The sequence below is a fragment of the Neofelis nebulosa genome, chromosome 6 (assembly GCF_028018385.1).
Source record: "Neofelis nebulosa isolate mNeoNeb1 chromosome 6, mNeoNeb1.pri, whole genome shotgun sequence".
NCBI classification, from domain to species: Eukaryota; Metazoa; Chordata; class Mammalia; order Carnivora; family Felidae; genus Neofelis; species Neofelis nebulosa.
Window position 1 is genome coordinate 61,089,373 of NC_080787.1, and position 15,389 is coordinate 61,104,761.

The 15,389-nt window shown below is 38.4% G+C and overlaps 1 protein-coding gene across 1 annotated transcript in view; it reads right to left on the minus strand.

Annotated features, from left to right (window-relative positions):
- The window catches only part of LOC131515417 (protein eyes shut homolog), a 779,912-nt gene that overhangs the window by 6,831 nt on the left and 757,692 nt on the right, over positions 1-15,389 (minus strand). Inside the window, exon 20 of the mRNA XM_058736156.1 lies at positions 829-990. Coding sequence (XP_058592139.1) covers positions 829-990 — 162 coding nt within the window. The remainder of the gene's footprint in view (positions 1-828; positions 991-15,389) is intronic.

Genomic DNA, 15,389 nt, shown 5'->3' on the forward strand with positions numbered 1-15,389 from the left:
TGCCTTCCTTTCCTTTATTTTTTATATACATATTTTGTTCCTTTTGACATAGGGCTATTGTGCTTGGCTTCAACCTCTTTTTTTTTTTTAATTTTTTTTTTAACGTTTTATTTATTTTTGAGACAGAGAGAGACAGAGCATGAACGGGGGAGGGGCAGAGAGAGGGAGACACAGAATCTGAAACAGGCTCCAGGCTCTTGGCAGTCAGCACAGAGCCCGATGTGGGGCTCGAACTCACGGACTGCGAGATCATGACCTGAACTGAAGTCGGCCGCTTAACCGACTGAGCCACTCAGGTGCCCCTCAACCTCTTTTTTGATGGGACGGTTATACAGTTGAGAATATACTGTATGTGAATTTTGCTAACTTCAATTCTAACATAACTCTTGCTATTTTATTTTTTTAAATTTATTTCTTATTTTTTTAATGTTTATTTATTTTTGAGAGAGAGACAAAGCACGGACAGGGGAGGAGCAGAGAGAGAGGGAGACACAGAATCTGAAGCAGGCTCCAGGCTCTGAGCTGTCCGCACAGAGTCCAATGCGGGGCTCAAACCCAGGAACCATGAGATCATGACCTGAGCCGAAGTCAGATGCTCAACCAACTGAGCCACCCAGGTGCCCCACCTCTTGCTATTTTACTAAAATTTATATTTAGGGAGTCAATTCGTAAACATTCACTTGCAGCGATAACAGAACATTAGAAGTATCAAATGTTTACATATTTTATAGGCTAGGTGACTTAAAGAAATAAAAATACTCTATTATATATTTCTTAATTAGGAATTCATTACGATTTTTCCCCCTGCAAATACCCCACCAACTTTACCTGATTGTGCTTTTAAGTGCTGTGCAACATAAAATAAGATGCCATCTGCAGAAAGAGGCTGAAACTGCAACTGAATATGTGTCTTTTTCTGAATACGGAAGGAAGCAAAAGACATCCAGGATAATTCATGGCTTCTGAAAGATGGATCACTTATAGATAAAGCTAACAAAACAAAAACATGAATTAAAAAAATTAGTATTGCTCATATATACAGTATATTTAATTTTATCATTTAAGAACTTACCTTATCTTCCAAGAGTTGCTCCTTGCTAAATAAACTGAACCATGGTAAACTTGTTCTAATCCCACTAAATGTGGGCTTATTGTAATGGGGCCAATTACTGAAAAGCCTTCTATTCTGGTAACTCTGCTCCTTTTGGCTGGTACTGTGTGGCATAGATCCTCTGCTCTAGATCGATTATATTATAGAGAGGCATCAGATGCATAGATTATGAGAATGTTTTATTCTTATCTCACAAAATTGAGATTCTTGGCAATGTCTTACATTAAAAATGCTTCCAAACAGATGATTCCAATTGTGCAAGATAGAAGATACCACTGTATGAATTATTCTTTAGTTTTTTATTTCTGATTAAAATGTAGAATGTAATCAAGTCAAGGTATGTTTAAAGTGACTATGTAAATGGAAATAAGTATCAGTTTACTTGAGAATAATTTAGATCTGTATCTCTTCAGAAAGTACTAACCTTTGGGTTTTCCTTTATGGTAAGTCTAAGTAAATTCATTTCAGTATAAATTGAAGTAGAATCATTATATAGATTTATAATGTCTCATATATTACTTGTTGCTTCTGTGTGTTTATGAAAGGAAGAAGGAAAGTTCTGAACATTTGGCAGTATTTGTCTCTCTGGAATCTATAGATTCTTTGTACCTCATTTTATAATGTGACAGTGCTTCTTAGCTGGTTCACCATATATCATTGACCTAGTTATTTTGCCTATTCCCCCTTTGGACCAGGCCTGCATTGTTGTCCTTCGGTTGACAGGTAACTGGTAGGTGTTTATTCAAGAGGTGTTGGCATTTGCTGATTTTTAAGCAATACACCATTCATTTTGACTTATTGCAGTTCAAAATGGTAGAGGTTAGAATCTCCCAGTATGACTCGTAAGAGTGTAAAGTCCTATTCCTCACTCCTAGACCAGACCCTTAATAGAGCTGAGATGGGGTCTAGGAAGTATATTTTAAAAAAACACCAAGGTGTTTCTGGCATAGGTGTTACTTGGACCATATTTTCAAAAACACTGAATTAAGGTTTAAGAATACAGGGGTAGTTTAAAAAGTGAAAGTCCTTTTGAAGTCATTTTTGTAAGTATTACTAAGGTAAACATAATCATTATAAGACATTTAAACACTATGGCAGAGGGGCGCCTGGGTGGCTTGGTCGGTTAAGCGTCTGACTTCGGCTCAGGTCATGATCTCACGGTCCGTGGGTTCGAGCCCCGCATCGGGCTCTCTGTGGACAGCTCAGAGCCTGGAGCCTGTTTCAGATTCTGTGTCTCCCTCTCTCTCTGCTCCTCTCCTGTTCATGCTCTGTCTCTCTCTGTCTCAAAAATAAATAAACGTTAAAAATAAAATTAAAAAAAAAACACTATGGAAGAACGTAAAGTAAAAAGATGAAATTCCATTGTTCTTTCTCCTCTCTTAATTCCCATAAGCCACTGTTAACAGTTTATTGAATATGTAGCCAGTTTATTTTCTGATGCACATATAATTAATGTGTGTGTATATCTAACATCTGATTTATTTCACATAAAAGAAACCATATTATATACAAACTATGCATAATGTATTTACTTTTTCCACTCAACAATCTATCTTCATGAGATTCTGATATTAGCATATTTCACCTATTGCTTCTTATGCTATTATACTAAATGTTATTGCACAGTATTTTTAAAAATAAACTGTATCTTTAGGGAAATTTTAGGTTCATAGCAAAACTGAGCAGAAAGTACAGTTTCCATATACTAACCTGCTCTGCATATATAATCCCACATATATAACCTCTTCATTATCAACATCCTGCTATGGAGTCATACAGTTGTTACAACTGATGAACCTACACTGACATATAATTCTCATCCAAAGTCCATGGCTTACATTAGGGATCATTTTTGGTGTACATTCTGTGGATTTTGACAAATGTATAATGACATGTATCTACCATTATAGTATCATACAGAGTAGTTTTACTGTTCTAAAAGTCCTTTGGGAGCACCTGCGTGTCTCAGTTGGTTAAGAGTCTGACTCTTGATATAGGCTCAGGTCATGATCTCACGGTTCATAAGATCAGGCTTCACTGTCAGTGCAGAGCCTGCTTGGAATTCTCTCTCTACCTCTCTCTCTCTCTCTCTCTCTCTCTCCCTCTCCCTCTGCCCCTCCCTTGCTCTCTCTTGTGCACCCTCTCTCAAATTAACTTTAAAAAAAAATCCTCTGCTTCACCCATTTATCCCTCCTTAACAACTGGTAATCACCAATATTTTTATGGTCTCCATAGTTTTGCTTTTTCCAGCATGTCAGATAGTTGGAATCACATGGTATGAAGCCTTTTCAGCTTGGCTTTTCTTCAGTTAGTAATATGCATTTTAAGTTTCCTCCATGTCTTCATGTCTCATTTCTTCATAGTTCATTTCTTTTAATGCTGAATGGTATTACATTGTATGGATGTACCACAGCTTATTTATTCATTTATCTACAGAAGCACATCCTGGTTGCTTCCTAGTTTTTGCAATTATGAAGAAAGGTGCTATGAATATCTGCATGCAAGCTTTTTGTGTGGACATAAATTTTCAGCTCATTTGGTTAAATATCAAGGAGTGCAATTTCTAGATCATTGGTAAGAATATGTTTACTGTTGTGAAACACTGTCCAACTGTCTTCCAAAGTGGCTGTACCATTTTGCATTTCCATCAGCAATGAATAAGAGTTCCTGCTGCTGCTATACCCTTGTCAGCATTTCGTGTTGTCAGTGTTTTGGATTTTAGCCTAAAATGGTGTGTAGTGGAATGATATATGTTGATATGTCCTAGAGAGAAAAATTAGGGTGTATGCACGTGGAATTAAGGGAGGTGATATTTGAATAAAGAACTCATGAAGGTGAATAAATGACCTCTGTGGATCCTTGGGGAGACAGAAAATAATGAGTTCAAGGCCCATGAAGTGGAAACTTTCGTGCCATGATCAAGTGTGACTAGAGAGGCAATAAAGAAGGGGAGAGTTTTAAGAGAGAAGGTCAGACAGGTTATTGGACCAGATCACATTGTCAAAAAGTGATGTGTTTGAGAGTTTTCCTACTGGCAAGCTAATAAGTTAGTTTGCCACATTTCATAGATAATTGCAGAAAACATGAAACACCTGGTTCAGAGACAAAGGACAGTTTATGACTCATAGCATAGCAGTACAAGAGTATCATAAATTTTGTGTCAGTTTCAGGAACCCCTATTCTCTTAGAAAAATGTGAAGAGGACCAAGTAACACCTACACACACATAAGTGGGTTGCTTAGAGAGGAAATCTGAGCTTAGAGGTCCAAGTCTTTTATAATGGGCAGTGAGCATGCCTGCTCTTAGCTCTGAAGGAAGACACCGTCTCTGTCTTCCAAAGCAGGAAACAAACTGGCTCTTTTCTTCAAAGTTAATATTATCAGTAGTGAGATGGATGTACATTGTGTACTCTTCAAGTGCACAGAATCATTTTCTCAAAGATTTGTAGTATTTCCGTATTTCTGCAAAGATTAAATGATTTGAATCTGGTAATACAGAAACATCAGATGGATCTAAGTGGAAGGTCACTCTACAGAATACTCTCAAGGAGATAGAAAACAGATAAGATAGAGAAACTGTTCCAGATTGAAGGAATCTGAAGAGACATGAACACCAAATGGAACATGCATTCCTAGAGGGCATCCTGGATCACAATGAATAAACATATTGTTGGGGCGGTTGATGACATTTGAATTGGGTCTGTGAGTTGGATGGTAGTTTGTACTAAGGTTAACTTCCTGATCTGGAGGTTTTTATGCTGGTTATATAAAATAATATCCTTTTGTTTGGGGGAAATAACCACAGGGATGTTTAGAAGTGATGGGGCATCACATCCTTAGATTGCCCTTGAAAGGTTCAGAAAAATACTAATAATGACAAATGGTGTGTGGGCATGTGTGTGTGTGTGACACACAGAGAGAAGAAAATGAAATATAAAGGAAATAATTGGAGAATATGGATGAGGGAGATATGGGAATTCTTTTTATTACGGCAACTTTTCGGTAAGTTTAGAAGTATTCCAAAGTAAATTATTAAAAATGATTTTCTTTGTTGTTTTCATTATACACTTCTTTAAAAAAAAATTAATTTATTTATTTTGAGAGAGAAACACACAGAGAGAGAGGAGGGGAAGAAAGAGAGGGAGAGAGAGAACCACAAGTAGGCCCCTGCCCTGTCAGTGCAGAGCCCAATATGGGGCTCGATTTCACAAACAATGAGATCATGACCTGAGCCAAGATCAAGAGTCAGATGCTTAACCAACTGAGCCACCCAGGTGCCCCATACACCTCTTTTTATAAGCACTTTCAACCCTTAAAGTACCTTTGTGTTAATTGGACAAAATGACTTTTTAAACACCTCAAAACTAAGCTCAGATACAGCAAATAAGGTATGGACTAAAAAACCAAAACAAAACAAAAGCCTCAAAGATGAAGATTAAACTGATCAACATTAAACTGATCAGCATATGATCTAGTCCTACCTGTTACTGATGGGAAGGCAGGATTACCTTGTTTTTCCTCTGAATTATAGCTTTGTAAAAATCTGTAAATGTTTATATAATATCATTCATTCCCTTAGCATTTACTGTGGTTGTCTTATGGCCTAGTTCATATTTGTAAATGTTTCATAGGTCTTTGACAAGTATGTGTATTGGGAAATGCTGTATTCTTTATGCTCATTATGTCAAATGAATTGATTGTTGTCTAAATCTTCTATATTCCTCAGTGATTTCTGTCACTTGACCTATTGTTGAATTCCAGATCATATATCAGCCTACTCAACTACCCCCATGAAAGTTTAAAAGTCATCTCAACTGTGTCCAAACTGAGCTCTTCATTTCTCCAAAAATATATGCTCCTTCCATAGTCTTCTTCATTTTAGTTAATGGCAACATCATCCTTCCAGTATCTCAGGATAAAAACTTTGCAGTTATCTTTGACTCTTGTCTTTCTTCCTTTCACATGTGATCTTTCAGCAAATTGGGTATGTTGCATTTGGTTGTCATGTCTCTTCAGATTCCTTCAATCTGGAACAGTTTCCCTATCTTATCTGTTTTCCATCTCCTTGACAGTATTCTGTAGAGTGACCTTCCACTTAGATCCTTCTGATGTTTCTGTATTACCAGATTCAAATCATTTAATCTTTGCAGAAATACAGAAATACCACAAATCTTTGCAGAAAATTATTCTGTGCACGTGAAGAGGTACACAATGTACATCCATCTCACTACTGATAGTACTAGCTTTGATTACTCCTATTTGTGTTTGATAGGTTTCTTAAAAAAATTTTTTTTAATGTCTAATTTTGAGAGAGACAGAGTGTGAGTGGGGCAGGGACAGAGAAAGAGGGAGACATGGAATCCGAAGCAGGCTCCAGGCTCTGAGCTGTCAGCACAGAGCCTGACGCGGGGCTTGAACCTGCCAACTGTGAGATCATGACCTGTGCCAAAGTCGGATGCTCAACCGACTGAGCCACCCAGGTGCCCCATGTGTTTTGATAGGTTTCTTTACTTTAAAGTCACTCAGAGATGGTCTGGTGCCAAACCAGATAAAAACACTTAGACATGGTAACAGAGTAAACTGGAACAGCAGTACAGATCTCTTGAGGACCATACACTACATGGCAGTCAACTAATGGATTATGTCCTATTAATACAGATTTTGGGATGTCACTGTCACAACACTGAATAATAACAAAAACATATTTTCAATACAGAAATCTCAACAGCTTTGCTTGCAGCCATTTATTTCCAGGTACTGTTAGATTTGTAATATGATCAGAACAGCTGACGATGTCTCTGGCTTTTGACTCTGAAGCTGCAATTACTCAATGTTACCCTTACTGCACCCTTATTTTTCAAATAGGAAACAAATCTTTCCACACAACCTCCTGCTGTCTCCTACTGAATGTATGGTAAGCTACAACATCAGAGAAGGTGCTTCCTTTCTGGTAAGTATGAACGTATGTCAGCATGGGCAGGGGTAAGGAACTCAGACTCCGATGTGCTGTGTTACGGTAGGTCAGAGAGGCAGGGAAGCATGATTTAGTGTTGGGTGGCTGGGAGGTAAGGGGGGAGACAGATTTATGAGAAGTGGTAATAATTAACAAACTACAAATTACAAAGCCCTATGTAATCTTACCTAATCCTAGAAATGCTGAGATAAAATCTATCATTGCCTCTATTTTATAAATGAGGAGGAAATGGAGGATCAGACATGTTAAGCAACTTGTCCTGCATCACTTTCAGTAGCTGGCATAGAAGGAGTAGGTTCCCAAAGAACAGAAACACAGACAGTGCAAAACAAATGACATCAGGTAAGAACATGCTAAGAGCTATAGGAATCTTCATGAAAGACGGGGCACTTGAGCTGTGGCTTGATAAAAGATAGAATTTGGGAAAAGTCCAGGTTCTCCAGTAACACATACAAAGTTGTTCTGACAGTGAGTCATCTTTAGGAGACTTTAATAATCAATGTAGGTTAATTAAGAAGAAAACACCAACACCCCTCTTCTTGGATAAATGATCTAGTGGGTTCTGGCCAACAGCCTGAGGGATGGTCAGTATAAGGGGCAGTTACAGAGGGGACAGTTTTTTGAGAGGAATAATAGCTCATAACTCAAGTGATTTTCAGATTACACAAGCTTCACTCATGGCCATCACTTTTATGACCTTGTTTATTATAACTAGGATTCCCTGAGAAATTACTAATATCTATATTTACCACTGTTTAACAATTGTGGCATTGACTGGCACCAGGCTGGTTTAAAAAAAACAAAGTAGAATGGGCTGACTAGTGAAGTAAAAACAACTTGGATTGCAATGATGCACAATCTAATTTAGAGAATCCATAGATTTCTAAAACAAGCAACATTTTCGTTTTATCAGAAACTGCCAAACTATTTTCTAGAGTGGGTGGAGATACAAGTTAATATGCTCACCGGCATGTGTGAGAGATCGAATTTCTCTACATTCTCACCAGCATTTGGTATTGTCAATATTTTTAAATTTTAGTTTTTTCAGTAGGTGTATAGTGATATCTCATTGTCCATGAACTATTTTTAGACTTGTGGGTATATATGACACATTTTGTTCTCAGCTTTGAGGCCAGAGCAGAAACAGACAACCAGAAGAGTCAAAAGTAATCTCATTGCACAGTGATTCCGATAACCTCTGACTTAATATCTTGCCAATAAACACATTCATGCCCCCAGATTCTCTGTGAATAATCCTAAAGAATTTTAGAATATTTTCTCTCAGAGGAAGAAAAGAATGTACAAAATTAAACCAATATTAAGGGGCCCCTGGATGGCTCAGTCGGTTAAGTGTCTGACTTCAGCTCAGGTCATGATCTTGCAGTTTTTGAGTTTGAGCCCCGTGTCAGGCTCTGTGCTAACAGCTCAGAGCCTGGATGAAAACTGCTTTGGATTTTGTGTCTCCTCCTCTCTCTGCCCCTCCCATGCTCAGGCTCTATCTCTGTCTCTCAATAATAAATAAACGTTAAAAAAAATTAAAAACAACAATAAAAGAAACAATATTAAACCAATCTAGGAGAACAGAATTACCAATTTAATCAAATTACTGCATACTTTCTTTTTAAAATTATTTTATTTTTAACCCTCTTGTTATTTTAACCCTCTTGTTTGGGAGTATTTTTTAACTTATAGAAAATTGAAAAAATAAAACAAAGAATATTGTACCCATACTTATCTTTTGTTAATTTTCAAGCCCCTTTATCTAGCTCTATCTAGCTATCTCTGTATTTTTTTCTGAATAATTTGATAGTTTGTTCCATACATCATGGCTCTTCTCTCCTAACAACTTATAGATATTCTCTTTATATACAGTCACGGTATAGTTATTGCCTTTAATAAATGTAATGTTAATACTATACTTTTATCTAATATTCATATTTAGGTTTTTTCAGTTGATAAAATATCCTTCATGGTATTTTTCCCTAAAGTATAAAACTGCATCTAAACTGAGATGTTGCATTGAGTTGTCATGTCTCTTTAAATGTCTTTTAACCTAGAATATTTCCACAGCCTTTCATTGTTTTTATGACTTTGACATTTTTGAAGAATATTTTCTTCTTCTGTTTGAAAAGAACGTTCATCATTTTGGATTTGACTGATATTTCTTCATAATTAGATTCAGGTTATGCATTCTTTGCTGAAATACTTCACAGATGATGATGGATTCTTCTCAGGGTATCACATAATGGTGGCACATGATATCTATCTGTCCCTCATTGATGAAGTTAATTTTGCTCACCTTGGTCAAGGTGTTGACTGATTTTTTTCCATTGTATAATATTCCATTGTATAATTGTGGCTTTATTTTTTCTTCCTTGCAATCCATATGCAGTCTGTAGAGAATACTGTAAGACCATGCATATCTACTACTTATTTAAAAATTTATTTTTAGCATTTTTATTTTTGAGAGACAGAGCATGAGCAGGGAGGGACAGAGAAAGAGGGAGTCACAGAATCGGAAGCAGGCTCCAAGCTATCAACACAGAGCCCAATGCGGGGCTCGAACTCACGAACTGTGAGATCATGACCTGAGCCGAAGTTGGCACTTAACTGACTAAGCCACCCAGGTGCCCCATCATATCTACTATTCATTAAAACTACCCCCTAGATTCAACATCCACTGGTGATTCTAGCCTGAGTAAGTCTTTACTTGGAAGCAAAATGATAATTTTTCGGATCTATCAGTCTTTCCACAGTTATGGCCTGGGTATTGTAGCTTCTCAGATGACCTCTGGAATTCTCACAGAGGTATGATGGTCCATTTGTTGTTGTTAACTTAGTGTCTGTGTGAGAATGAGAGCTTATGGCTTCCTAGTCTATCATCTTGTTGACCTACATCTCTGCTTTTAATGCATACATTTCTCTTAAAAAGCTCTGCAAGATTCCCATCATGCATTAAAAATTTTACCACCTCCCCACCTTGAATGTGACAACTCTTTTGTTTCTTTAAATGCACTTATAGTCACTTTAAATTGAACATGTCCCATTGAAGGTTGTTTTACTACCAAATGTTTCTGTTCTCAGTGGTGGACCTCAAGATTTCTAAAATAGATTACTTAATTCCCAGAACAGTATTTGTCTTGATGGACTCAAAGCATAGTCTATTCAATAAATAAATAGCTCTCAGTCTCCATATCTTATAAGCCTAAGAGGTGAAACTAATATTTCTCACTGATGCACATCTGCTTTGTTCTTAGCAAGTTACAGATTTAGGGCTCTCTATTTTATACTTTTAATTTCATTATGTTTAATGGAAAAGATTTTGATTTTAGCCACAGCTCTTCTACTGTACCATAGCTGTGTTCTATTCAGTTAGTAAAGACAAAGAGATAAAAATAATTTAAGACTTTTTATAGTATTTATTAATCTATTATTTGCCTTTAAGGTCTATGGACAAATGCATATGACTTCACTGTAGCTTCTTAATTTGTTAGAATCTAATGTATAGAAGTCACTTTTTTTCCATGCTTAACTATGTGAAGTCTTAAGTACTTACCTCTCCATTATAACTTAGGCAATTGGACAACTTTTAGAGTAACTAAGTACACACCTTGTTATTGTAGTAAAAATGGAAGCTAAACATCCTTTTTCTCTGCTAGATTATTACTAGAGTCTACTGGGAGTGGTATGAATGAGCAATTGGACCTGTTGGTTAATTGCTAACAGAAGGAATGGTTAAGTATCAGTTATCAAAAAAATAAAATCATCCCTTTAGGCGGACTTTCTTTAGTACCCAGATGGATAATACTGAATAACACTATTTAATTGTTTAAGTCATTTAGTTATCTGGGTGGCTATTTGATTCTAAATGATCTTTGGAGGCCCATCAAGATGGAGTGTTGCTTAAAAATTAAGTATTCAATAAAGTCACAAGATAGTTTTATGATAGTGAGAGACATCTGGTAGTTCCTGCTATCAAAATCTTCTAGGATGAGGTGTTCTACTGCATGATTTTTAGAGAATTTTGGGGTTTGAACAGATGTCAAATTAAACTTTTCAATTTTCATACTAAAACACCAACTTTTATCACTTATAAATCTGAAAAATAAAGCATGTAAATGAAATAAAGCATGTAATAACATGTAATTCAATTAATAACCGGGATACCTAGACTTTTACAGAGATCTTAATTTTTAATTTTTTGCTATGCCTTGACTGTCAAAAAGTTAATTGATACCCAAAAGTAATGGTTTATTTATTTAAAATTTATTTTGGGATAAAGAGAGAAAGAGTCCACACTCACAGGGGAGGGGCAGAGAGGGAGGGAGAGAGAGAATTCCAAGCAGGTTCCACACTGTCAGTGCAGAGCCAGATGCTGGCTCAAACTCATGAACGGTAAGATCATGATCTGAGATGAAGTCAAGAGTTGGATGCTTAACCAACCGACCCAGGTTCCCCATAAATTTCCTTTCCAGATAAAGAGGTTTACTCACATTTGTAATTGCATCATTCCATTCTTCCCCATGCTTTACTGCAGTGGTTCTTACTCTTAGGAAAGCTACCTTACTATCCCGTGAGTCTATACAGATCTTACCTATTCTTTGATACCTAATTTAATTCCATTGCTTTTTTTTAAAGTTTATTTATTTATTTTTGAGAGAGAGAGAGAGAGAGAACGTGAATGGGGGAGGGCCAGGGGAGAGGGACAGAGGATCCGAAGCGGGCTCTGTGCTGACAGCAGTGAGCTGATGGGGGGCTTGAACTCAGGAAACATGAGATCATGACCTGAGCAAAGTCAGAGGGTCAACTGACTGAGTCACCCAGATGCCCCTAATTCCATTGGTTTTTAATGACTTTTCAGGTCTCAGTAGCTGGAAATAATGCACATATTGGTTTAAAATATTTTAACTTGGAGAGGAGCCATGATGGCAGAACAGCATGGAAGTTTTTTGTGTGTCTCACGTCCATGAAATACAGCCAGACCAACACTAAACCATCCTACACAACTAGAAAACTGATTGGAGGATTAACACAACAGTCTGCACAGCCTGAACCACAGAATTCAGTAGATATGCAGCGCGGACAAGTGAACTTGGGGAGCAAGAAGCCGCAGGAAAGGAGGTGCTTTTGCTGGTGGAGAGAGGATGGAGACGGCGGGGAAAAGCACCCCTCCCCAAAAGCGGCTGGAGAGAAAGTGGAAAATTGGAAATAGCCGCAAGGGCTGAACTAAAAAGGGAGAAAGAAGAAAGGAGAGGGTTTACATTCCATTAAGACTGTAAACAAGGGGAGAGCAAAGTCTGCAACTCAGTAGCTCGATACCTGGTGGTGCTCTGGTGGGAAGCACTGGTGGGAAGCGCGAATGCCCAGGAACAGAGTGAGTGGGGTCCGGGAGGTTCTCTGGCCACACAGGGAAAAGCGGTTCCACTGCTGGTAGGGCATTTGGTAGAGACTATTAAAGCCACCTGGTCCCAGCAGACCCCAGAAAACAGCCACATTCGCTGGTGCTGGAACAAGGTCATTAAGGGTGAAGCTTGGTGCAAGATGTGTGTTGTGATCTTCCATAATCCCTGAAAAGCTGCTGCTACACTATCTCTCGAACTTTTTCTGGGGCGGGCTGGCACCTGGCCGCAGTATCAGGGCTCTGGCAGCAGCAGGGTTCAGCAAAAGTTTTCCTGGGTGCAGCCAGCATTCAGCCATTGCTCGGTGAGACCCTCCCGCAGAGGAGTGGAACGGGTCAACGCCGCAGTCCTTCTGAAGTAAGGGGCCGGGGAAAACAGCCGCATCTGAGACAAAACTCGGGAGAGAGGTACTGCCTGGGGCCTGGTCACAGTGAAGAAGCAGGAAGTGGACAAAAGCTGAAGACAGAGGACGGGGTGCGCGATTGCTGATCGCAGAGAACAGTTCCCATACTAGAGCCTGGGTAACTGGGTGTCGCCATTCTCACCATTCCCGCGCAAGCGCATACGCACCTATGAGTGCTGCAACAATCCACCCCAGTAGGCCAGCAGCGCCATCTAGTGGAGAACGGAGCCGTTACACTGAGCCCTGCCCAACAGGGTCAACCTCACTCTTCAAGAACACTAGTTTCACCGCCTAGTTTATGGACTATAAAGCGCAACATAGTCTGACTTCTAGGGGAAAATGAAGTAATTTCAGTACCATTTCAATCTGTCAGCAGGTCCATCTATTTAATTTTCTTTTTTTCTCTTTTACACTATTCTTTTTCTTGAATACAGAAAGAAAAATTCATTCTTATTTTTAATTTTTATTAAAAATATTTTATTTTTCCCTACTATATTCTTTAATTTTGCGTAAATTTTTTCAAATTCTATTTTACTCTTATCATCTAACTTTAGTCTACTTCAGTGTATTCATTTTTTCAAATTCTCAATTTTCTTCCCCCCCTTTTTTTTCTCTAATCTGTCAAACCAGTGTCAACACCCAGACCAAACACACCTAGGATCTAGAATCATTTATTAGATTTTTTGTGTGTGTGTTTTAAATTTTTTAATTTTAATACTTTACAAATTTTAGTATTTTTTTAACTTTAATTTTTCTACCTCATTAATTCCTTTTCTCCCTTCAAAATGACAAAATGAAGGAATTCACCCCAAAAGAAAGAGCATGAAGAAACGACAGCCAGGGATTTAACCAAAACAGATACAACCAAGATGTCTGAACCAGAATTTAGAATCATGATAATAAGAATACTAGCTGCAGTCGAAAATAGATTAGAATCCCTTTCTGTAGAGATAAAATAAATAAAAAATAGCCAGAATGAAATTAAAAATGCTATAACTGACTTGCAATCACGGATGGATGCAGCAGCGGCAAGGATGGATGAGGCAGAACAGAGAATCAGCTATATAGAGGCCAAACTTATAGAGAATAATGAAGCAGAAAAAAAGAGGGAGATTAAGGCAACAGACCATGGTTTAAGAATTAGAGAAATCAGTGACTCATTAAAAAGGAACAACATCAGAATCATAGGGGTCCCAGAAGAGGAAGAGAGAGAAATAGGGGTAGAAGGGTTATGTGAGCAAATCATAGCAGAAAACTTTCCTAACCTGGAGAAAGTCACAGACCTCAAAATCCAGCAAGCACAGAGGACCCCCATTAGGTTCAACAAAAACTGACCATCAACAAGGCATATCATAGTCAAATTCACAAAATACTCAGGCAAGGAGAGAATCATGAAAGCAGCAAGGGAAAAATAGTCCCTAACCTACAAGGGAAGACAGATCAGGTTTGCAGCAGACCTATCCACAGAAAGTTGGCAGGCCAGAAAGAAGTGGCAGGATATATTCAGTGTGCTGAGTCAGAAAAATATGCAGCCAAGAAATCTTTATCCAGCAAGGCTGTCATTCAAAATAGAAGGAGAGACAAAAAGTTTCCCAAACAAAAATTAAAGGAGTTTGTGACCACTAAACCTGCCCCGCAAGAAATTTTAAGGGGGACTCTCTGAGGGGAGAAAAGATGGAAAAAAATATATACATATATATGTGTACACACACACACACACACACACACACACACAAATAAATAAATACCCAAAGCAACAAAGATTAGAAAGGACCAGAGAACATCACAAGAAAGCCAAACTCTACAAGTATCACAATGGCAATAAATTCATATCTTTCAGTACTCACTCTAAACATCAATGGACTCAATGCTCCAATCAAAAGACATAGGGTAACAGAATGGATAAGAAAACAAGATCCATCTATATGCTGTTTACAAGAGACCCACTTTAGACCTAAAGACACCTTCAGACTGAAAATAAGGGGATGGAGAACCATCTATCATACTAATGGTCAACAAAAGAAAGCCGGAGTAGCCATATTTATATCAGACAATCTAGACTTTAAAATAAAGACTGTATGAGACAGGATTCTAGGGAAGATGGCGGCGTAGGAGGACGCTGGGCTCACCGCGTACTGCCTATCACTTAGATTCCACCCACACATGCCTAAATAACCCAGAAAACTGCCAGAAGACTAGCAGAATGGAGTCTCCAGAGCCAAGTGCAGATGAGAGGTCCATGGAAGAGGGTAGGAAGGGCAGCGAAGTGGCGCGCGCTACAGGGACTGGCAGGAGGGAGCCGGGGCGGAGGGGCAGCCTGCTGGCCAAGCAGAGTCCCCAAGTCTGGCTTGCAAAAGCGGAGGGGCCAGACGGAGTGTGTTCATACAGTGAACAGGACTTAACATTTGGAAGGTTATAAGATAACAGTTCTGCTCGGAGAGCGGGAAGGCTGGAGGACAAGGGGAGGAAAAGATGCAGAGCCCCGGGACAACAGAGCTCAGTT